General features: G+C 37.4%; 2 protein-coding genes across 3 annotated transcripts in view; one reads left to right on the top strand and one right to left on the bottom strand.

Annotated features, from left to right (window-relative positions):
* The first annotated feature begins 1,176 nt into the window (after window positions 1-1,176).
* On the top strand, window positions 1,177-18,161 carry N4BP2L1 (NEDD4 binding protein 2 like 1). The gene is made up of 5 exons (XM_070749889.1): window positions 1,177-1,552; window positions 7,230-7,357; window positions 10,383-10,471; window positions 14,216-14,292; window positions 15,993-18,161. The coding sequence occupies exons 1-5, from the start codon at window positions 1,407-1,409 to the stop codon at window positions 16,147-16,149; spliced, it is 597 nt and encodes a 198-aa protein (XP_070605990.1). The 5' UTR covers window positions 1,177-1,406; the 3' UTR covers window positions 16,150-18,161.
* BRCA2 (BRCA2 DNA repair associated) overlaps window positions 17,733-24,697 on the bottom strand; it is a 49,689-nt gene continuing 42,724 nt past the window's right edge. For both annotated transcript variants that reach the window (XM_070749874.1, XM_070749875.1), the window contains 7 exons: window positions 24,404-24,522; window positions 23,333-23,534; window positions 22,520-22,686; window positions 22,294-22,432; window positions 20,888-21,144; window positions 19,115-19,252; window positions 17,733-18,775 (listed from right to left, as the gene is read on the bottom strand). In XM_070749874.1, the coding sequence (XP_070605975.1) occupies window positions 18,323-18,775; window positions 19,115-19,252; window positions 20,888-21,144; window positions 22,294-22,432; window positions 22,520-22,686; window positions 23,333-23,534; window positions 24,404-24,522 (1,475 nt within the window). In that variant the 3' untranslated portion in view covers window positions 17,733-18,322. The remainder of the gene's footprint in view (window positions 18,776-19,114; window positions 19,253-20,887; window positions 21,145-22,293; window positions 22,433-22,519; window positions 22,687-23,332; window positions 23,535-24,403; window positions 24,523-24,697) is intronic.

The following is a 24,697-nucleotide window of genomic DNA, read 5'->3' as shown; positions in this document are numbered from 1 at the left end:
AAGTAGCCGCACCGGCAGTGCCCCGCCCAGCTGGAGCTGCCCTAGGAGTTTGGCGGCACACCTGACCATGTCTCGCGGCACACTAGTGTGCCGCGGCACACTGGTTGGGAAACGCTGGAGTAGAGAAACAATCTGGGTGACTTTTTATAATGATCGCCAATAACACATTCAAAATTAATTTAAAGAAAGATATCAGTCGCTGCCCGAAGGCGTAGAAAGTGACAAATAGATACCATAGGCAATTCAGGCAAATTGTTCAGGCAATTGCTTGCTTAGGCAATTGCTTGCTAATTTGGCTATGCTCTTCGGTGGCGCCTTTTTTTTTGGAGGGGGGGTGGTTTATAAAATTTTCTTTATTTTCTCCAACATACAATAAAAAACATATGCAATAAAAAACAGAGTCAATGCCTAAAGTAATAACTCATGATATTTCTTTGTTACAATAAACATTCAAAAAGAAAGTTTAAATATCTAAAAATATTTTTACTAGAGTAATTTGCTCTTCTCTGTTAGATTAAAGTTAACTACTGATCAAACACATATCCTCTACTAAAGTGATTTTCTCTTCTCTGCTAAATGTATTTATTTATTTGACTTCCATGCCGCTCAATCCAGAGGGACTCGGGATTAAATGAAAATTATCTACTCATCAAACATATATCCTCTACAAATAACGATATTGTAAAATCTATGCTCTTATCTCCCTTTTTGTATGTACAGGTATATTAAAACACAGATATCTTCACTCAATATCCAATTTATTCCTTTCACCTTTAGGTTAAATCCTTATCCATTGCTGCCTTCGGTGGCTCCTCCGTCTTTCCGCCTCAAAAACAAAACTCTCTTCGCCACCAATCATACAGTCATAAGTGGGAGGAAAATGGTGATAGGAATGATGAAAAAACCTAGTAGAAATAGAAGTGCAGACTTAATAGTTTGACAGTGTTGACGGAATTATTTGTTTAGTAGAGTGATGGCCTTCGGGGGAAAAACTGTTCTTGTGTCTAGTTGTCTTAGTGTGCAGTGCTCTGTAGCGACGTTTTGAGGGTAGGAGTTAAAAAAATTGTGTCCAGGATGTGAGGGAAGATAGACGATAGATTGAAGTCTAATGAAAGAGAGAGAGAGAGAGAAGATAGATAGATAGATAATAAATAAATGCCAAGCGGCCGCCTCTGAGGGGGACGAGAGGTATCCACTGCACTCCTTTCGTTTTCGCCTGGCTCCTTTGGCGCGGCCCTCACTCTGCTCTGAGGAAACGAGGGCGGAGCGGAGCGGAGGAGGCGGCGCTGCCTCATCTCAAGTCACGCGGCCGAAAGGGCATTGTAAATACCAGGTGACTCCGTCGAGAAGCTCAGCCCGTCGGCCGGAGATGAAGAAACTGCAGCTGGTGCCGCCTCGTCGCCGCTATGGAAGATAGCCTGATCCGTGCCTTCGGGGGCCTCAGCCTCCAGCAGCCCCGCCGCGCCCAAGGCGGGCCCCGCGGTCGCCGCTTTAGCAAAAGCCTCTATTTGTTGCGCGGCCTGCCCGGCTCCGGCAAAAGTACTCTGGCCAGGTAAGCTCGCCTCACAGCTGCAGCCCTTCCCGCGCGTTTCGAGGGGTCCCGCCGAGTTCAGGTCCGCGGTGGAGGGGGTGGCTGAAGGAAGGAAGGAAGGAAGGAAGACAGCGAAAGGAAGGAAGGAAGACAGCGAAAGGAAGGAAGGAAGGAAGGGCTCGAAGGACAACTTTCGACGGTCTCCAGAAGCTACTCGACGCCTGAGGGGGTTGAAGGCGGCGGCGGCGCCTTTGCGGGGAAGTCCCCTCACAGCCGAAGCTGCCTAGCCGGAGTTGATAACGAGGCAGGCGTTTAAGTAGCTGGAGTGCCCTTCCGCTTTTGGGGGTTTTTCCTCCCTTAAGTGTGTTATCTTAAACTTAAAGGAACAGCAATGCTGGGGGTGGGGAGAGCCATTAATGGTGACCAAGGGAGAACTCGAAGCCAGTCAGGAAAAGCAGAACAATAGGAAGAGTGGGTGAGGGGAAGGGTACTTTGCTCTCCGACTCCTGTGTATTTTGAGTCCATTTTAGGTCTGCACTACAATTGATAAGCACCAACAGAAACCCTAAACGTGATGGAGAACTAGTAGATTCCTCCAAAGCCATTCCTTTAATTCAAAGGTACATAATGCACAGGCTTTATACAATCCCATACCTGGATCCAGAAACTGGCTGAAAGAAAACAAGGTCACAGTAGTGTCAGGTTACACTTTGTTTTGTTTCTTTTGTCATGTTAACCAGGCTAGTCTATCATATTCAATTGCCTGCCACATTATTTTGCAAAAGTACTTAGCTATTTCCTATAATGAAATCTGACTTCATTATCTGTTATGAATTAATATGTTATATTTATTAACATATAATATTAATATTTTTTGAGAAAAAACTAATAGAAAAAAAGAGGGCCAAAAACACACACCATGAAGTGAATAATAGGAATTTACAAGCAAATCAAATTGGCTAAAGTGAAATTTATTAAAATGAACATTTTCAACATTAGATCTATATAATAATTGCGGTTTCAATATGTGGTTTAAGAAATTGCAAGTTATATTTGAAATCCAAAGAATATATGAACAGCAGTAAAATCAATATATTATAAATCACAAATCATATAATAAGGAAGCAGTGGGACCTAGGTGGGTTGATGAGAACGTCCACCTTTTCAGCTGAAATGTGTGTCCCGTTCGTTCTACAAACTCTGGAACTTGTTTGGCAAAGTTGCACCGGTGTGTTTGGGTTGCCCTAAGATGGTGTCCGACTTTTCCCCAGGCTGGATCTTTGTTAGAAATAATACCTGTTTTGCCTGTTGTGATTTTGGACAAGTGATTGTGAGAATGCCCTGTGAAAATGGAATGTTTATTCTTTCCATTATATACAATACTTATATTGTATTGAGCCCAGTGAAATTGGTTGATATAGCAATAGAATTTAGATTTATATACAGTTTCACAGTGCTTTACAGCCCTCTCTAAGCGGTTTACGGAAAATAAGCATATTGCCCCCACCAATCTGGGTCCTCATTTTACTGACTATGGAAGGTTGAGTCAACCTTGAGCCTACTGAGATTTGATCTGCCAAACTGTTGGCAGCAGGTGATCAGCAGAAAGAGCTTGAAGTACTGCACTCTAACCACTGCACCACTAAGGCGCTTATAATATATTTTCTGCATGTTTTTTAAATTTTAAATTGGCAGCTGAATCCTGTCAGAACCACTGTTTTCTCTGCATGGAGCAGCTACTTTGTCATAAATACTTTATACTGAATGCATATCGAAAGGTCACTGTTTGTATACAAGGAAGTGTACATTTTATCATGCACTAATAATGCCTGTCAATTTCAGACTGTTTATTTTTTTAATTCTGGAAAGTTGAAGTCCTTCACTTCTGTTTTAATGGTTTCAATTCTGCGAAAGTTCCATAATTGACCCTTGTTTAAATTCTTATTTACTAAATTGAAGGAGCATAACAAGCAGCAGGTTTAAAAGATAAGCAACAGGAGTATGATAAATAGCTGAATTGTAATATTGGGTCTATTTAATATTAATATTGGGTCTATTTAAGAAAAAACAGTCCTCAAAAATTATTTTGCTTTATTGACTGAACAAAATTGATAATTTTGATAATAAAACAAAACCAAGCAGCACATACCAAACTGATGTTTCAGTATTATGCAAATATTCACAAATTAACCTAAATCAACAACTGCCATATTTTTTGGAGTGTAAGATGCTTTGAAGTACAAGACGAAGCTACCTTTTTTGAGGAGGAAAACAAGAAAACAAATCTGACTCTACCTCTGCCTTCCAGCAATTTACTTCCTTGCAACAATCAGCAAACAGCCTGTTTTAGTTTCACTTTCAGTTTCAGAAAGCCTGATTAACACAAGAACAAAAAATGCCTTGCCTGCAGCCTGAAACAACCTGTTTGTGCTAATCGGGTTGTGCTGAAGCTAAAACTGGAACAGGCTTATATCGTAAACATGAATTGCGTTCGGAGACTGATTGGCAACCAATGCAGCTCACGTAAAGATGGAGTAATACAGGCATACCTTGGTACACCTGCTGCATTCTGCACCAGGTGAAGTCTCTGAACACTGTTCAAGGGTAGCACATTGCAATAGTCAAGACGAGAGGTGATGAGGGTGTGAGTGACTATGCGGAGCGCCTCCTGGTCAAGGTAAGGCCGCAACTGGTAGACAAGATGAACTTGTGCAAAAGTTCCCCTACATTGTAAACAGTGTCTGAGGGGGAAATTGCTTGTGACCAAAGTGGTTTCCATGCTGTAATCGGGTCTCAATCCAAATTAAAATGGGTCTAGATAATCCGCTTCTTCTAAGGTCCACAGGAGTTGGAGTGCCACCACTTTCTCAGCAACCTTCCCTACAAAGGGAAGATTGCAGACAGGTGATAGTTATTCAATGAGGTTGGATCCAGGGAAGGCTTCTTGAGCAGGAGCCTCACAACCCTTTCAAAGGTTGCGGAAAAGACACCTGGTTCAAAGAAGCATTGACTATCACTGTAGTCAGCCTCGTGTCACCTCCCTACTGGCAGAGATCAGTCAGGAGGGACACGGGTCTAACAAACAAGTGGAGAGGCGCTCATTGCTCCCATGGCCTTGTCTGCTTCATTAGCAGTCACAGGCTCAAACTCCTCCCACACAACAGGACTAAGACTTGCCTCAGTCACCTCTCTTGACATTGCCCTATTGAAGTCCAGATATACCTGAATCTGAGCGATTTTGTGCAACAGAAACGGAAAAAAATCCTCAGCCCTACCCTGTAAGGGAACTTCCGTGCTCTCTACATCAAGAAGTGAGCAGGTCACCCTAAAGAGGGCAACAGAGCAAGAATGTGTGGATGCAATAAGAGCGGAAAAATACACATGCTTTGCCGCCTTTATCGCCACTAAATAAGTCCTAATATAGGCTCTTAGTAGTGTTCAGTTGGACTCAAATTTACTGGCCCTCCATTGTTGCTCTAGATGTCTCCTGGTGTTTCATTTCCCAAAGTTCCTCAGTGATACTAGGCAGATACTAGGGACTCAGCCGGATTGCAGACAAGAGAATCAGGTATCACTCCAAGCTCCCTCTGGAACCTGAGCAGGTCCATTAGGCACCTGAGGTGGAACCACCTAATCGGCTCTGCCTCCCTGCAATGAAGGATTGACATCTTAAAGTCAAGCCTCACCAGGAAATGATCTGACCATGACAAGGGGAAAGTGTCTATACCTCTTAAAATCAATCATGTACCCACTGCCCCGAGAGAAAAACCAGGTTGAGTGTGTGTCCCCCTTTATGAGTCGGCCGCTCAATTACTTGGGTCAGGTCCATGGTTGTCATGGAAGCCATGAACTGCACTGCCCCTGAGGACTCACTGAGTGACGGTAGGTTAAAGTCCCCCAAGACCATCAGTCTGAGGAACTCCATCGCCAACTTGTCTACTGCTTCGAGTAGCGCAGGCAGGGCTGTTGCGACGCAGCTGGGAGGTAGGTACATTAGCAGCAAGCCCCTAGGGGTCCAACTTCAGGAGTAGAGACTCACAGCCTACTATCTCGGCTGCAGGGATCCTGCGAGGATTAAAGGTCTTCCGGACAATAATAGCCACTCCTCCACCCCTTCCCTGGTGTCGCGGCTGGTGCAGCACCTGAAACCCATCTGGGCACATCTCTGAGAGGGGAACACCCCCCCTTGGGGCCCAGCCAGGTCTCAGTAATGCACACCAGGTCCTAGACATCTTATTATCACAAACTTTTTAGTCAAAGCTCCTTTTGGAACAACTGCAGTTTCAAGAGACCTGATTTCTTAGGAAGATTGGAGAGGCATGACCTTACACTAACCTAGCTTTTTTGATATCAGCCATGGTCACTTTATTGTCATAAATGAAGACAATATATCAGTCTTGCAAGACCTTTTGAATAGGAGAAAATTTCAACTGGCATTGTATCCTTCAAATACAGAGTAAAATTTGCCTCAGAAATCCAGCAGAATAATCTGAGTGTACTAAACCATTCTTTAAGAATCATTTACTAACTATATTGCAGTTATCTGGGTTCACAAATATATGCCCAGATAACACTTTAACTCAACTGATATGTTTTGGTTTTCCTAATGCTGTGTATCTGAGGCTATTGTTTTCATCTCCCCACGTAGAGTAGCCATGCTGATTATTTACTCTAGTATTGTGACTTAAGAATTGTGAGATTTCAGTCTTCCAACTTGATGCGTTTCAGAAATGTTTGATTTCAATTCTGCTTCTGACAAGACATGCAGAAATTACATTGAATAGCCTTTTGGACTTGTAAAAGAAATTACAAAGTATAGTTCTTTTGAATGTACATTTGTCCTGAAATGCGGGACCATCTGCTTTTGTCAGTTAATTTGCAAATATACTGTACTGTATTTTTCTTTCCATTGTTTCTAGATGTGCCAGGATTTATGGCAACATTATACCCTGGTGTGATATATACCCAATGCATCAAGTTAATGTATAGAACAGTACAGAACAATAGGATTCTTTATTGACCAAGTGTGATTTAACACACAAAGAATTTGTCTTTTTTTGCTATATTGTTTAATTTGGAACTCTTGCTGATCCGAGATAGGCTGCTGACCTTTTTATGAACAAAAGTCAGTAATAAGGACTACATTCAAAATGCTGTACATTTTAGATCAGAATCATCCAAGTTAAGTTATTTTTACACTAATTGTGTACAGAACAAATACAAACACGGTGATTCAGAAATTTATTTATGCCTCAAATACACTATAACCCACCACAATTCCAAGGACTCTCAGTGCCGCACAAAAATGAACACATTCCATAACAATACAGAAACATAAAATGATTGAAACACCCAAATAATTCATGTCAGCAGGGCTGAAAAACTTCATCTTCAGCTTTTTTCTAGAAAAACAACCTTTTGAATGGTTACCACGTTTTTTCACAGTAATAACAAGGTAGCAAATTGGACAACCTCTGATGGCAACGGGAGAGGCGCTTTAGATTGTACACCTCTGCTCTGCTATATGTGGCTGTAGTTAATTGTAAATATGCATTTGTTTGCTCAAGTAATTGCAAAAATCAAAGTATTGCATTTGACAGTTGCACCAAATGGCATTTTCATACATTTTTCTCTTGTGACATCACATTGTTAGATCCAGTCATGATAACCAATCAGCACTTTTTTCTTTTCTTGTCAGCCAACTGAAACGTGAATTTCCTAATGCAGTCATTTTTAGTACTGATGAGTATTTCATCATGGAAGATGGCACCTATGAGTTTGATCCTGATTGTTTGGGAGACGCACATGAGTGGAACCAGAAAAGAGGCATGTATGACTGGTTTTCCTTAACATTCCTCTTTATCTGCTCTATCAAAGTTGCTTTCTACATGTTGATTAGAATAAAGCATCACATAATAGAATTAAGAACAGAGTAAGCCTAATTCTGAAGTGACAATTGATATGCTTACTGTTTAAAGACTTTCTGATATGGAAACTGAACACTGATATTTGGTATGGCTGGGAAAAATTGACTTCCTCTGCCAAGTCTATAATAACTTCTAATTAACTTAGAGGGTGATATTGAAAAATGGGTAGAAGTAGATGAAAAATAATTCCCCCCCCCCCCAATTTTTTAAAATTGTAGGACAGAAATGGCCATCTGGAAACATGAGCCTAGGACAGAGGCAAAAAATATACTAGGGTTTGAAGGAATATCTGGGTCTCCTTTGGCTACCAGCAGTGAAGGGCTACCAAAGTTTTTACTACCACTGTGGGCATGGCTTATACAGGACACCCTACATTTCCTTTCAACATCTTTCAGTGCAAATTGGGTTCACTGAAGTGGAGCTCCATTTTTACACCCCACTGAATCCCCCCCCCGTCGGGGCAGTAGCCCACCCCTGCCTACCAGTATACATTATCTTTGCACTCTTTTCTTTCCAATATAATTCAGTTAAACCAGTTAAACCACTTAATACAATCATTTCCTGCTAATTCCTGGGAAAGCAACTGATCTGTATGGAGTCAAGCAACTTATTAGACTTATTTTTGCAGAACCATTGATCTAGATTGCAGTGAAATTTAAATTCCACATGCTGAAGTGAAAAAACATGCAAAAAGATGTAATGTATTATTTTGGTGTCAAACTCTTACCTGATCATAATTTGTCTACCTCAGCTACAAAAATACTGCTTATATCTTGTTAATCCTAAACATGAAGCTAGCCAGAACAGGAAGTATCTGAATTCTTACTTGCTGATTTTAAATGCAATGACAATAGTTTTCTAGTTAAGATGAATTAGAAATTGCAGATGATGAAAAAGCTTCTGGATAATTCCAGCAAGCTGAAACGTGAGGAAAATAGGAACAATGTGAGGATAAAAAAATATAGACATAATGCTAGATTTTCTATTAGTTTATATGTAAATAGTTATATAGATATAGTATGTAGTTTAAATTTAATCACCTTAGCTGAAGAAAAATATACGAAGGGTACATTTACTTTTATCATTTTTGTACATGGCATATTTCCATTGGATGTCTTGATTAGAATATGAAAGCATTATAACCAAGCACAGTTAATTTTTTAAAGCAATAATTTAACTGGTCATCCATAAGAATTTCCAAGCCAATATGCCTAGCGTTAAAACTAATATATGATCATAAAATTACAATAGGTAAAAAAATTAAAATAATTATAGTAAAAAGTCTGATATTAGTGGGATTTATAAAATGTACAGTCAAATTTTGTTATTTTTATAAACAACTCAAGGCAGTGAAGATACCTACTGTCAGTTCTTCCTTTTATTTTCCCCACAACAACAACTTTGTGAGATGAATTCAGGTCAGAGAGAGTAAATGGGCTAAGGTCACCCATCTGGTTTTCATCTCTGAGGCAGGACATGAACTCATGGTCTCCCAGTTTCTAGTCTGGTGCCTTAACTATTAGACCAAATGGACAAATAGAAGTATTTTAATGCAGAACAGAACAGGAAAAAAACCAGTGCCAATTATATTTCCCTGAAGAGGCCTCATAATTTAAAAATATCACTACTCAGTAGCAGCACTAATATAATGGGTCCCGGTGACCCCACTTTGCCATGTGTATTAAAAGTCAGGTCTGATACTTAAGTGTTTGGGATCTGATTTATCAGATTGGCCTTTCACTTTTGTCTAATATCAAATGGCAAATTGTTGGGAATCCGAGTTGCAAATATAGTTCCTGTCCTTGCAGCTCTCTAACTAGTGAGATTTATTTACTATTATTCATTATGACAGTACAGTGATCCCTCGATTATCGCGTGAGTTACGTTCCAAGACCTCCCGCGATAATCGATTTTCCGCGATATAGCGGCGTGGAAGTAAAAACACCATCTGCGCATGCGCGCCCTTTTTCCATGGCCGCGCAAGGGCTTGCAGGTGGAGGCGGGGAGCGACGAAAGTGCGGAAGCCGACAAAGATTGCTTTGAATGTCGGCTGCCCCCGCCCCCCAGCACCCGCCCGCCCACCGTTCGCCCGCCCGCCCGCCATTCGCCCACCCACCCGCCCGCCCGGCCGGTCGCTCGCCGCTCGCCCGGGAGGAAGAGAGTGTGAGAGAGGAATAAGCAAGATAGAGAAAGAGAGAAAGAAAGATGAGAAAGGAAGGAAGAGAGTGAGAGAGAGGAAGAAAGAGAGAGAGAGAAGAGTGGAAGGAAGAGAGAGAGAAATGATAGAAAAAAGGGGAGAAAAAAAGAGAAATGAGAAAATGATTGAAGCAGAGAATGACAGGAAAGAAAAAGAGACAGAGAAGTGACTCTTGGTGATGACGTATGACGTCATCGGGTGGGAAAAACCGTGGTATAGCAAAAAAACCCGTGGAGTATTTTTTAATTAATATTTTTTGAAAAACCGTGGTATAGCATTTCGCGAAAATCGAGACCGCGAAAATCGAGGGATCACTGTAGATGACTTTTCTTCTATTAAAGCTCAATTTAGCTTTTCTGTATTGCAATAATATTATTATATCCATTTTTAATGGGTTCTTCCTTTTCTGTTTTAATTTTGTAGTATTGTATATATGGCATATGAGAAATAAGCTGAATGTATCACGGCAAAAAAAAATGAGATCAATAAAACTCTGCTTCTTGAAAGTCCTTTGCTGATTATATCTCATAGTTATTTGTACTGTAAATAACCAATATTATTGTTGCAATCAATCCCCCAAACAGATTCTCCTAGCTCAGTGATTTGCAACTATGCTAAGGCCCTGGAAATCTCAAGTTATTTTATTATCTGAAGGATTTAATACAATTATATAGATAAACAATACCTAATTTCACCTACTATAAACTTGTAATTTATTATATTACAGCACGTAAAGCTATGAAGAAAGGGAAATCTCCAGTTATAATTGATAATACCAACATCCATGCTTGGGAAATGAAGCCATATGCAATAATGGTTTGTAATATGATTTCTTTGTAATTCTTAATAAGTGCGGGCTCAAAAGAAATCTGTAATCCTATTGTTTTCAAATTAGGGAAGAAATTTGCAAGAATCTGTAATGTCCATAATGTTTGCAAATACCATTTTTCTCCTGCTTTTGAATTCTTGTTCAACTCTTTGTCCAACTCTTTGAACTGCATTCTTCAACTCGGCAATATTGCAGCTATAATACATTGGATGGGATTTATGGGCATCTGGAAGGCAATAGATTTTTAAGCCATCCAATATAAATCCAGCCTCTCTTTTTTTAAATTACATTTTGCTCTTTTTGTTAAAATTGAGAACATTCTCAGGAATCATGCAATTTAAAGGAACGTTGCTTTATGTAGCTTATAGTTTATAGTTCCAGGTTTCATGGAATATTTGTTTCTAAGCCAGTATAAACCTTGCAATCAATATGAAATTACCTTAAATTGAGCCAAATCATTAGCTCATCACATACTTTCTGATTAATAGCTGTTCTTTTAAAATACATATTTTTCTGGCAATCTAAGCTCTTTTAAGGGAGATACCAAGGACTTTATGGAGGCAAAAGTTCGTCCTTTTAATCGTGCTACAGACCATCTTTCAGTTTAAAGCAGGTTGTAAGAAATACTATGCTTTCCTTCTGATGTGTTAACATTAATGCTAATTTAGCATTCAAATAATTTGAGTGAAATACCAGTTGAAGATACTTAAGGACATAAGCATAGTCTAAGCTCCTTAGTATTGCATTTCACTCAATGGCCAACCAGATGCATGCCAATGTTCCTTTGTACTTGGTATCTGTCCTCAATGGATTTAGCTATTTCCTTTTTAAAGCCATCCAAAATAATAGCAATCATGTTTCTGTATAAGGAAGTACCGTACTTGTTTTTGTCCGTTTAGTGATATTGTTGATATTAAAAACTAGATGCTGTCTGGCACACCAATTGAATAGAATCTCTGCCCCTCTTAGTAATAAAAATGTGATTCTCAGAAAATCTGCTAATTCAAATTTCCACTCATTTTTTTAAATATAGTTTTGACAGCACCTACAGTATCAACAGGTAACTACTTCAATATTCCCAGCTCACAGCCGTCTGTTTTGAGAGCAATTGAAAGACTACTGCATGTCTAACCAGCTTTGCTTCTTTTCTTGAAAAGCAATATTTTAAAGTCCTTGAGATAACTCATTATCAATGTTGGAATTATTTTTGTTTACTGTCTTATTTATAATGCATTGATGATGAAAAGTCTTATATAATTAATGGTGAGTAGTGACTAGTTAGAAAAATCATGAAAATCATACTGAAATTTACTGACAAAAACATTAGGAAAGTATATTCATGCTTGAATAAATAATTCTGAGAAATACAATAAATATTAGAAGATGTGTGTGGCTTACAAAACATATTTTGCTTAAACTTCCAACAAAACAATCCTGCTTTGTTTGGCAGAGTATAATTTGTTGTACTTTAATAAAACATTTCAAGTATTCCAGTCATTGAAAACACTGGGAACTTCTCTTGTTTTTCATCCCAGGAATACAAGGTTAGATGGGATGGTACTCAAAAAGAGAAACACAACTTGCAAAAGAATTTGGCATTTTCAAAATGTTAACAATACATCTCAGAAGGTCATGGAAATAATTATTCCTTATAGTTATTTTTTATAGATTAGCCCTCCACTGTTAGGCAAGTTAAAGAAAAATGATTTTTTTAAAAGTCAGTCATCCATTCAGGTTGCATTTTGCTGGACTGTCTCTGTTACGTTGCTGCAAAAAATGCTTCTGCTTAACCCTTGCATGGACAGTAACATCAACATTGGAAAATAAACAACAAAAATTTAATAAAATCTGTATATAAATGTATCCTGAAGCTCAACTCAATTCAATCTCACTCAAAAGAATACAGAATAACCATATCCCTTGAAGTACATTCAAACATGCCAAAATTCCCACTCTGGCATTCATAGCAATGTCTATATTTGCAGCCTAAGTTCGCAACACTGGAAGTTAATCGGCTGTAGTGTGCTTTGTCCTGAAGCCGAGTTTGCCATAGGTCTGCAATCCTGAACGATGTGCTTAGGTAACAGCAAATTTGATCCAGTAGTTCTGATGTCAACCCATGCAAATCAAAGCCAATACCAATACCAATTTATTTATTGGATTTGTATGCTGCCTCTCTCCGAGGACTCGGGGCGGCTCACAATATAACAAAACAATATAAAATATACGTATCTGAAAAATCCAATTAATACAGCTAAAAATTTTTAAAACTCTAATAACAATTAAAATCATTCATTCCCATTCACACAGCAAGACTTACTACATTCGTTTGCCTGGGGGCTAGGATCTAATGGCTGCAAGCCTGGCGGCACAGATAGGTCTTTAAATTTTTGTGGAAGGCAAGAAGGATGGACGCAGTGCGAATCTCCGGGGGAGCTAATTCCAGAGGGCCAGGCCCCCCACAGAGAAGGCTCTTCCTCTAGGCCCTGCCAAACGATATTGTCTAGTTGACGAGACCTGTAGAAGGCCGACTCTGTGGGACCTAAACAGTCGCTGGGACACACGCGGTAGAAGGCGGTCTCGGAGATAATCTGGTCCGATGCCATGTAGGGCTTTATAGGTCATAACCAACACTTTGAATTACATCTGGAATTACAATTGGCAGCCAATGCCTCCTTGTAGGGAGCTGGAAAGGACCCCTCCTTCAAAGAAGCGTTGGTAATCTCCTGGACCCAGCTCCGTGTCACCTCCCTGCTGACTGAAACCACCTGGGAAGGACCCGGGTCCAATAAACAGGTGGTGGAACTCACAACCGCCATGGCCTTGTCCTCTTCATCAGGTGTTACCAGGTAGAACGGGCCCCTGTCATCTTGACTGACTCATTGTCAGCCGACACTGCATTCCAATTGGAGTCAAGGATTGTCCAGATCTGAGCGATTGTATCTGCAAAAAGCTTGGTAAATTCCTCAACACTACCCTGCACGGGTTCTTCAACTCCCCCGTGATTAAGGAGGGAGCGAGTCACCCTAAGCAGGGCAGCTGGGCGGGATTCTTCAGATGCAATCAGGGCGACATTATATGCGCATCTTGTCGCCCTGAGCGCCACTTTGTAAATCTCCATATGAGCTTTTACAAGTGTTTGGTCAGATTCGGATTTATTTCTCCTCCAAGGCTTGTCCAATATGACAAGATTAGTAAATCTAGTTTCTCTGCTTAGAACAGCCGTAATGCATGAGGCAATGCCTCTTACAACTAACAACATTTGTGAGAATGTCCATGTCATTCAGAACTCAATACAATACTCTTTCAATAATTATTTCATGGCTAATCCTTTCAGAAAGTGTTGAGGGAAGGAGTTCAACTTGAATGAGTCATTCCCAGAAAAAGAATTAGGAGGGCCGTTCTGTATGCTGTGGATTCACGTCAAATAAAAAACGTTTTAGGCTACTTAACCAAGTCTGGTGCAACTGTATGAGCTACATTCACATAACATGCTATTTTTAACTTTTATTTATGTTTTGGTGGATTGGTATATGGTATGCAATTTATTTATCAGTGTATTGAGTTTATTCAATAATCAGGTTAAATGTGTTGTGCAACTCAAACCTTTGGTATTTTTTTCTCCCTCACGGTAGAGAAAAATACAGAAAACATTGCTTAATAGACTAAAACATGATAGTGTTTTCTAAAATTGTAGGATGATAACAATTTGTTTGTTTTTCTTTAATCAGGCACTTGAAAACAGATATGAAGTTATATTTCGGGAGCCAGATACCAGTTGGAAGTTCCGGGTTCGGGAATTAGCTAGGTACATTTTAGAAGCAACTTTAGAAAAACGAGGCAGACCGTTGTTGTAATCATTGATTGATTTGAATCCTGATTTAGGCAGGAGGCTTGTCCTGAGAAACAGCATGTAGCAAAGTTGTCTTCTACTAGTCTAGATGGATGTATCTAAATATTCCTGCTTATGTATTGTAGTAGTGGTTTCTTGGATATGCTGCACAAATTGTGGCCTTGAAACTACAAAGACAAATTGCCATATTAGTAGTATATTTCATGAGTCAGAAATTTTTTGTGTGTATAACTGGAGTGTGTACAAAGCTGAAGGGATTAGATGCTGTAGCCTAGAGCAGTGTTTCCCAACCATGGCAACTTGAAGATATTTGGACTTCAACTCCCAGAATTCCCAAATGCTGGCTGGGGAATTCTGGGAGTTGAAGTCCAGATATCTTCAAGTTGCCAAGGTTGGGAAACACTGAATTAGAATAACAAACATGTTCTGAAAATTAGTGTTAAAGTTCATACTGATAATCTGATAACTGTCTTCCTTTCTTCAGTAGATGAATTTTGGTTTTGCTTGTATTGAACCTATTGCCTAGGGCAGTGATGGCGAACCTATGGCACGGGTGCCAGAGGTGGCACGCGGAGCCATATCTGCTGGCACGTGAGCCATTGCCCTAGCTCAGCTCCAACATTTGTTTGTTATGTTTTAATCTCAGGTAACTATTCGACTTCTTTTACTGTTTTGTATTAATTTTTATATTGTACCGCTGTTGTAAGCCTCTGAGTCCTTAGAGATTGGACGGCATAGAAGTCGAACAAACATGCATGTTTGTGCCATCCATCTGATCTTTGGCTTGCACAGAGGCTCTGGGAGGGCGTTTTTGGCTTCCAGAGATCCTCCCGGTGGGGTGGGGGAGGCTGTTTTTACCCTCCCCCCCCCAGCTCCAGGCAAGCCTTTGGAGCCCAGGGAGGGCAAAACACGTGCCTGTTAGGCCCACCAGAAGTTGGGAAACAGACTGTTTCCAGCCTCCACGGGGAGGTGGCAGAAGCTGTTTTCACCCTCCCCAGGCATTGAACTATGGGTGTGGGCACTCGCACATGCGTGATAGCGTGCATGCATGATCTTTCGGCACCTGAGGAAAAAAAGGTTCTCCATCACTGGCCTAGGGGCTTGCTGCAACAACTGGTCCTTTTCCTTCCCTCTAGTCGGTATCCCAGTTACTAAAAATACAATAGTTTAACTTAGAGCCCTTTTCTTCTGTGATTTGGGGGGATTCTTTTATTGAAAAGAACTTTCTCAGTGGTTACAATTTGATCTTATAGGTGTTAGATGTAGCTGAGTTCAATATTAGAAAGGAGTGAATCTATTGGTCTCTTAATCAATATATACTGTAATCATATCTGAATCATACCGATATGCATTTAATGGACTAATTTCTGACTCTACATATAGGAAATTTGCCTTCTGAATCTACCCTGCTATCCCCAAAATAACACATCCCCTGATAATAAGCACAATTGAGTGCATGGCAATAAGGCCAAGCATTTATTTCAGGGTTCAAAAAAATATAAGATAGGGTCTTATTTCGGAGAAACATGGTATTGTATATGTAGGTTCTAGATCTCCCCCTCAAAAAAATCACATACCAGGAAAACTAATGCATGGATCAGGGACAATTAATATTCTCATGCTTTCCTTGACATATTTTTGCATTTGTTTTATAGACGTAATCATCATGGTGTTTCATATGAAAAAATACGATGGATGAAAGATGAGTATGAGCATGATGTCACCTTCCACACAGTGCTTCATTCTGAAGAACCAGCCAGACACGGCAATTCTAGACGTTATTTTTCCAACAACAGAATGAATAGGTCATGAAATTGAAGGATTTTAATGGGAGACGTAGTGGGAGATTTTAGTGGGGTTTTATAGATTTTATCAATTTGTATATTGTTTTAGATTTTTAGAAATTTTCTATTTTTCTATTGAACTAAAGTAGGTCTTAATCCATTTAAACTTGATGGTCCATAATTCTTGCAGTTTTTAAAAGAAAATTATAGAAGAAACAGAAACCATAATCTCGTTGCTTTTTTTACATTTTGGGCTTATTATTTTCTTCATATTTTATATTCACACAAAAAATTACAGGGTGGCACCTATTTAGGTCTACATATATCATGTACTATGTTGATTGTTGGCATTAAAATGCTAACTATGATATGTGAGATATAATTTCCCAAATCCTCATATAGATCAATTCTATAATAGCAGAGCCATAAATGAGTTTCTCACTAAGAGCAAAAATAGGACATGAACCTGAAGCCTCTCCCAAAACCAATATAGATTTGTGAAATCCTCAAAGGTAGTATAGATAAAATGTAATGATATTTAACATAATTGTTTAAATCCTATAGTTTCTGTGATATAGATTCAATGTTTTTAAAATTTATATCCATAGTCTATGGTTTCTTTTATTTTTCTGATTTTTTATTTTTCTCTTTAAAAAACCCCTATTCAGTGTATTATATAAAGATGCAAGATGCTTCATAAGATCCCTATTTTTGAATTCCTGGTTCTGACATTTTATATATATGGTAGTCATTTATTAACAAAATAGTACAGAACAAAAGCACAGCCCCAATACAAGATGCTTCATAAGATCCCTATTTTTGAATTCCTGGTTCTGACATTTTATATATATGGTAGTAATTTATTAACATAAAATAGTACAGAACAAAAGCACAGCCCCAATTTTTTTATTTTTACTCTATAAAAATGGTAACTTTATAGAATTGGTTTTTGTGAAACAACCAAGATACAACTCAACTTTCCTGTTAAGTAATAAATACTTAGATGAGTTAGAAACCAGCCAACATAAATATTAAAAACTAGATACTAAAACTAAAATTACAGCTACTGTTAATATTGAAAGAATAAACTTTTCAGAAGAAAAAACATAAGCTTTTTCACTTCATAGCAAAAACTGGATTCTTTTTCTCTTCATGTGGTTTCTATTTATTCTTTAAAAACAAGCCAGAACATTTTTTTAAAAAAAAAGTTTATTGTATTTTAAGGAGACTAATCTAGCAACCGGTTCCAATTTTAGGAACCTAAAACTCAATGACATCTGTGAAGGAAATCAAACAAGATATAATTAAATATTCCAGAAATTAACAGTGTTTGCATTGAATTTAACTCTTTTATCATGGATATTATGTAGTTTTATTATGAAATTTTGGCTATGTTATCCAAATAAATATACACAGATAATCATTTATTTCATACTTGAAAACTACTACTGGTTTATAAAGATAGACTAGTTTTCAGGGACATATTTGTCATTATGATTTAGAGATCACTAGGGTATCTTTTTGCAGAACTCTTTTCCTGGCAACAAAGAATATTTATTTTCCCAGTGCAATAAATTATAGATCAGGTAAGATTCTGAGAATTTGTAAATATTTTAGAGGAATTTGATGCTAATAATGTGATGCTAATATGATTTTAATATTTCAATTTTATAACACAACATGTCCCTGTTCATATAATTTTGGGCACTAGTCCCTTTGACAACCTCTGATACATATAACACTGTTTAGAATAGTCGTTTGTACAACATCTTTAAGAAAGACAAGAAAAATCATTTTGGGCAACCTTTTATGTATTCTTCTAAGCCATTTGTTCAAAAGCTAACTTTGATATAAGATGCATTGAATATTTGAGATAATGTACATATGGCTTACATATCAGGAAATTGCAATTTATTCTTACTGAAGTGTCTTAAAATGCTTGTTTTGAGCCAAAATGTATAATAAACAAATCTAAACACATTTACAATGTTAAGAGTTTTAAAAGGTAATTTGCACATTAAATACAAACTATATTAACAATGATGTTTTCTTTGCCTCTGTAACATTTCCTACACAACAATGAACTGGTAGTTCTGTTTTCCTTTATAGGAATTAATTTTTTTTTGTATTTCTCTAATGCATGTCTTTTTTTTTTAATTAGTAGGCTGGACAGTGTGATCAGCCTTTAAAAAGTGGCAGCATCAAGTACTGGATATCACATGTGCAGGGTCACCTGTAGAAACAATTCCTCGCTCTTCTGAAAAATTACTTAGGAGAGCTTGAGTATTTATCATTGCAAGTTCCTCATCAGCAACAAAATTGCTTTCAGGAGCAAAATCTGTCCCATTTAACTTTAGTTTGCTATTCTTATTTTCAGTTTTTTTAACTGATGTTTTACTTTGGGCGCAAGTGCTTCGAGGGGGCTGAAATGCTTTTTTTAGAGGTGGTGAAATAAATGTGCAGATTGGCTTCAAAGGTGGAGGGGAAGGGACTTGACTGAGTAGATCCATTGACTTTCGTTTCTTATAGTTCTTTGGAGTTTCTTGAAAATCTGGTGTCGCTTTTGCAGATCCAAGAAAGAAGGATGGTTTTATGTCTGGCTTTCCAATGGTCAAAGGACTTTGGTGTCTTAGTTCACTGTTGTGAATTGTAATCTTTAAAAGACAACAAAAATAGAATTATTGAAGTTATTTTTAGTCACTAAAAACATTTGCATTAAATAATGTCTTTCTCTTTAGATATATATGCTTTTAAAATAACTTCCTTCAAAACAATCTTAGGAAATGTCTCTACCAGACATTTAAATGATCAGTATAAGAAGCAATCCAGGCCTACATGCTCTGGAAATGTGTGTTTAAACTCTTAGAATTCTCAGCAGTGACTATATAAGATTATGAAATGTCCTAAAATATTTTAGTTGAAAATCTGGATAGAAAATCCAATTAACATGGAATAATTTACTTTTGAACAGCATTTTCTTTTGATAAACTTACTGCTTGTTTATTTCCCACATCCGATTTCCAGGGAGGATCCAAGCCACATTCTTTGGAAAAATTAAATAATTGCAAGGGGTCTGGTTTTAGAAAATTCATGAGTTTGTATTGTGCCTCTTTGCTAAAGCAGCCATTGTTCTACAAGACAAAAACAATATTTTTCTATTATAACTGCATTCTGGTAAAATATGGATTATATATTATTATTTAATTTCATATGGCCATCCACTTGACATACAACTCGGAGGAGTGAACAGCAACTTAAAGGACTCAAAGAACACATCCTAGATCTGAATGAATGAAATATTCTCATTTAATACTTTGTTCTGTACAAAGTTGAGTGTGTACAGCATCATGTGAAATTGATTGTCAATCAGCGTTGCTTCCTAAGTGGATAGTTTGATTTCACAGAAGTTTGATTTACTTGGAGTTATATTGTGTTGTTTAAGTGTTCCCTTTATTTTTTGAGCAGTGTATATGGATAGTCCTCACTTAATAATGGCAATTGGGACTGGAATTTCTATTGCTAAATGCCAAGGCTTTAAAGCACCACAGCATATGATCTCATTGCTTAGTGACACAATTTCCAGCACTTAGGAGATGCTATTAATCAAATCATCATGGTCTTTTAAGTGAGAACCTCACATAATCACTATTTGTGAACTTTAGGAGAAGCCCTCACATCCTACCACCTCTAACAATACTAGACAACACAGTATCAATAGCAGAGACCTTCAAATTTCTAGCTTCTATCATATCTCAAAAGCTAAAATGGTCACCTAACATCAAAAAAGCACAGCAAAGAATGTTCTTCTTGTGCCAACTCAGGAAGCTCAAACTGCTGATACAGTTCTACAGAGGAATCCTTGAGTCTGTCATCTGCACCTCTATAACTGTCTGGTTTGGTTCTGCAACCCAACAAGACCAACACAGACTTCAGAGGAGAATCAGAACTGCAAAAAAAACAATTGCTGCCAATCTGCCTTCCATTGAGGACCTGTATACTGTATGAGTCAAAAAAAGGGCCGTGAAAATATTTACTGACCCCTCGCATCCTGGACACAAACTGTTTCAACTCCTACCCTCAAAACATCACTACAGAGCACTGCACCCTGAGACAACTAGACACAAGAACAGGTTTTTTTCCCAAACGCCATCACTCTGCTAAACAAATAATTCCCTCACCACTGTCACTATTCACTAAGGCTGCATTACTATTACTTTTCTCATTGTCTCCTGCCACTTATGACTGTATGACTAACTTGTTGCTTATATCCTTAAGCTTTTTAGTAATATTGTTTCTCCATTGCTTATTTGACCCCTATGACAATCATTAAGTGTTGTACCTCATGATTCTTGACAAATGTATATTTTATTTTATATACACTGAGAGCATATGCACCAAAGACAAATTCCTTGTGTCTCAAATAAAACTTGGCCAATAAAGTATTCTATTCTATATATGACCACAAGCATACTGCAATCAACAAATACAAGGGTCAGTCGTAACTACCACTTGTTCGTAAATTTAAATAGTTGCTGAACAAGTGGTTGTTAAATGAAGTCTATCTGCAGGACTGCATCATTTAGATTCATTTCCACAAAAGGGTTTTGGGAATGTGGAAGGTTGTAGAAAAAAATAATTGATGTAGACAAAACTTACTGAATCAATTGTGGGATGCTGTGTTTTAATCCTCATCTCAAAAAAACTAACATCTGCTTTTTGGATGTTAAAAAACTAACATCTGCTTTTTTAGAAATAAGTAACTTTACCTCAATGGTATTTTTAAATTCTTTGAATCTTTCTTGGAGATGGTTTTCCTTTGGGTTTGAAGAAAATGCAGAAAGCTCTCCGGCAAATAGGGTGGGAATATCCGATTTGAATTCAGGTCTCCACTGAAGATTGGTTGCAGAAATCAGTGCAGATGGAGTGATTATATCTTCGATAGCAAACTGCTTGAGATCTGTACAAATCTGGATTGCTATTATATTATGATGTTCATCTGACAAATATACCAATGCAGAAAAACCTATGTAAAAATGAAATATGCAACTTGTTGGATTTAATATTGCATTTTACATGTTGAAGTTCAAAAAAAAATAAATCCTCTGCTCCCAGCTACCACTGATATAAAATTATAATCTATTTTCAGCAAGAATGCAAGGCAAAAAATAATCATCAAGTCCTGTGATGCCAACTCTTCCCTTTCCCCTATACTGCATTCGGCCATCACTACCCTACTGACCTGCTCTTTAACTGAGTTGCTCATTAAGGATCACCTTGTTTGTTTAGGAATGGACTGAAGAAGCAAATTGTTTTTGCCTATTACCCCCAAATCCATCAAATTAGTATTTCTTAATTTCTACAAAATTGAAAGCTCAATACCACAACTACCACTAAAGAAAAGCGAATACAATTTAAACAGAAACAATGGTGAAAAGCAATACAATAATGAACACCAGAAATCTAGAAAGTGACCCCACTCTTTTTATTCATAACACTGTTGTGGTTTAAATTTTCAGCTGTTATGAAACCCAATTTAAAGAAAGTAAATACAAATCCATGGAATATCACACATTTATTATATGGAGCTTGGTACAGTGAAATAAAATAAAATAAAATATTTCCTGAAACACCATTAAAATATTAGGATTTGTATATGGAAATACTTGGTTTATATTGATGCAGGTCCATGATCACATTAACATTGATTGATTGGTTTATATGATGCCCCCATGATTTCTATTGATAACTAAATTTAGACAGTTTAAATTTGCAATGAATATATATTACGATTAATTTAAAACTTTAAAAGCCCAGTGATTTTTCATCATATAATACATTATTAATGCTGTTTTTATCATTGTTGTTAGCCGCCCCGAGTCTACAGAGAGGGGCGGCATACAAATCCAATAAATAATAATAATAATAATAATAATAATAATAATAATAATTAATAATAATAATAATAATAATAATAAAACTAAGGCAGAAGGTATCCATTTTACCCAGATGATGGGGTGGGTTATTTCATCATTTACGTGAAACTTCAAAGAAATATTACAACTTCCACATTTTAGTTTGGGAGGAAAAAAATGACTTTAAAGATTAAAAACTTGGAACTTCTACATCATTACATTTATATAAGTAATAAGTGTAATTACAATATGTAACATACCTGTTCTTTTTGTCATGCAAACTATATATCCCACCAAATCCACTTCAGAACAAGCTGGTCGGAAGGAGGGCTCCTTTAGTTTACCATATACCAGACATTCCCTTGGTCTGTAAACTTGCAATAGATTTTCTTGAGAAACCTAATAGCATTATGGATAATAGTATCATGAAAATTGCATAAAACCTGTAATTTAAGTAACTCACTTTAGGTCTTAAAGAACACTTACTGGCAGTTGTAGATACTGGGTGTTCTTGGTAGCTGTTAACTGTATATTGTTGGTTTTCAACTTGCCTTTGGAGTGAGATGCACATAACTTTAAAATCCTATATCGTCCTCCTTCCTTTAAGAGGCTACAAACATGTGAGGGTGGGCGCCAGATGTTCAGTATAACTTCTAAAATTAGAATTAAAAATACAGATTGTATTTTGACAACAATATGGTGCATCTTTTAAAAAAATACTGTTGCTGGTCATTGACCATACACTTAGCCCTTAACTTAAAACCATTTGTTTAGCAACTATTCAAAGTTACAATGACCAGTCCTTGCCCAAATATCAGTTTCTTCATGGTGATATGATCATAATTTGAGAGCTTGACAACTGGCATCCCAATCACACAATCTCCATTTGTGACCTTCTTTGCTGGCTTCCAACAAGAAAGTTATTGGGAAAAGCTAGATTTGTTCAAAGACTGTGATTCATTAAACAACTGTGGCAAAAAAGGTCATAAAATCAAGTGTGTTGTGTGTAGTAATGGAAATTCTGGTCCCAACTGAAGTCACCAAGTTGAGGCCTCCCTGTATTATATTCTTAATAAATAAAACTACACATAATATCCATTCATATCTCTGCCACAGAAGATCTTAATTAAATTTACTTTTTAGAAATGTTACTGTTTGCATAGTGCTACAGTTAAACAATCATCGAGGGGACATACAATGAATTCAAATAAACCGGTGATATGAATAAAGCATTACTTAGATACTGTATTATTGCACAATCTACGGTCAGTTTACCTTTCAGAGCAAGATCATATTTACCTTTTGAATTTTCTTTTGTCCCATAATCTACAATTCGTAGCTTGATTATGTTGGATGCATCCCTTCTGCAGGAGCTGTTTTTCTCTTGCTCAGCAGATTCCACAGCTTTCCTGAATTCTGCCTCTATCTGGGCTTGCCTTTTGTCATTGACCATCTGCCTGTGACTATTCAAGGCTTTTAATTGCTCTTCATTGAAAAAACCCTGCAATAAACAGTGGTAAAAATGAAATAGCTATGTAGATCTTAACAAAGGGGAAACATAAAATAAGCCCCATTTCCATTATAACATGAAATATTAAATATTTGGGCATGTTTGGCTATCAAATGTATTTTTACCAGTTAAATCCTATACATATCTATTTAGATGTAGGTAGAATCCAAATAAAAAATAGCTATTCTCCCATCAGTTACAATTTTCCTACTCAGTGAAGTAATCCAAATTTAAAGTATTCTTGGGAGTAATAATCATTATTACTTTCACTGCCATTGTGCATGGGCAACACTAAAATATCCAATAAGTGTTTCTATTCTCATAAATAAAAAATAATAATTCAAATAGCCTTTTTAATGTGGAAAAGGGAGTTTTTGGACTTCTTTTCCAATTAACGTGCCTTTTTATTAACCAATTCATGTTAATCTTGTTTTTAAAAACACCAATCAAAGTTAATCTGACATCAATACAGGATATGTTGATATCTGAGATGCTTCAGTGGGGATTCCTGTACTATGCAGGGGGTTGAACTTAAAATGCTACTTCAAACAATGACTCTAAGCCCCCAAGTGTTTTTGTGCAGCGAATGAATTTAGTTATACACAGGTCCTCATTTTTTGTAACAATGGTTGAAATGTAGCTCTTTTAAAATATTAATTGAAATTTATCTCAATTTTCATCATCACTTTTTTGGGGGGAGTAGGGGTCATTTTGTCTCTATCTGGGCTCCACCTGTGGCTTCTTTGCTTTATCCCCTTTACTCATTGTGTTTGTTTTTTAACTGGAGCTCTATGGCAAAAGGGCAAAAATTTGTAGAATGACTATTTCTTGCATTGTTTTTTTTTTTAAAAACCCCTTACCTCCATATAAGATGGATCAGCAGAATTAGTAATTGCTTCATAAAGCTCTGCACCGTCTTGTAGACCACGTATCTGTTGCCTTGTTAGAGCATGGGATCGCAGTATTCTTTTGCCTTTATCTGTTTTAAAAATTAATGAGACAAAATTAATATGTCTCAAATACCTATTGCTGTGAATTCCCAGTTAACAGTAATCCAACAGAACTGAACTTAAGGTGACTGTTAAACTTTTGAAAGGAATTTGTAACAAATCATGATAGGTTACAAAGAAAGCACCAGCAACTAATTTCAAATT

Source organism: Erythrolamprus reginae, chromosome 4, assembly GCF_031021105.1.
Source record: "Erythrolamprus reginae isolate rEryReg1 chromosome 4, rEryReg1.hap1, whole genome shotgun sequence".
NCBI classification, from domain to species: domain Eukaryota; kingdom Metazoa; phylum Chordata; class Lepidosauria; order Squamata; family Dipsadidae; genus Erythrolamprus; species Erythrolamprus reginae.
The sequence above is the reverse complement of the archived record's forward strand: the minus strand, read 5'-3'. Positions and strand labels throughout refer to the sequence as shown.

Coding starts and splice junctions, on each gene's coding strand:
- N4BP2L1 (XM_070749889.1), top strand. CDS start 1,407: ATGGAAGATAGCCTGATCCGTGCCTTCGGGGGCCTCAGCCTCCAGCAG. Junction 1,553..7,229: donor GGCAAAAGTACTCTGGCCAG/GTAAGCTCGCCT, acceptor TTTTCTTGTCAG/CCAACTGAAACGTGAATTTC. Junction 10,472..14,215: donor TGAAGCCATATGCAATAATG/GTTTGTAATATG, acceptor TTCTTTAATCAG/GCACTTGAAAACAGATATGA.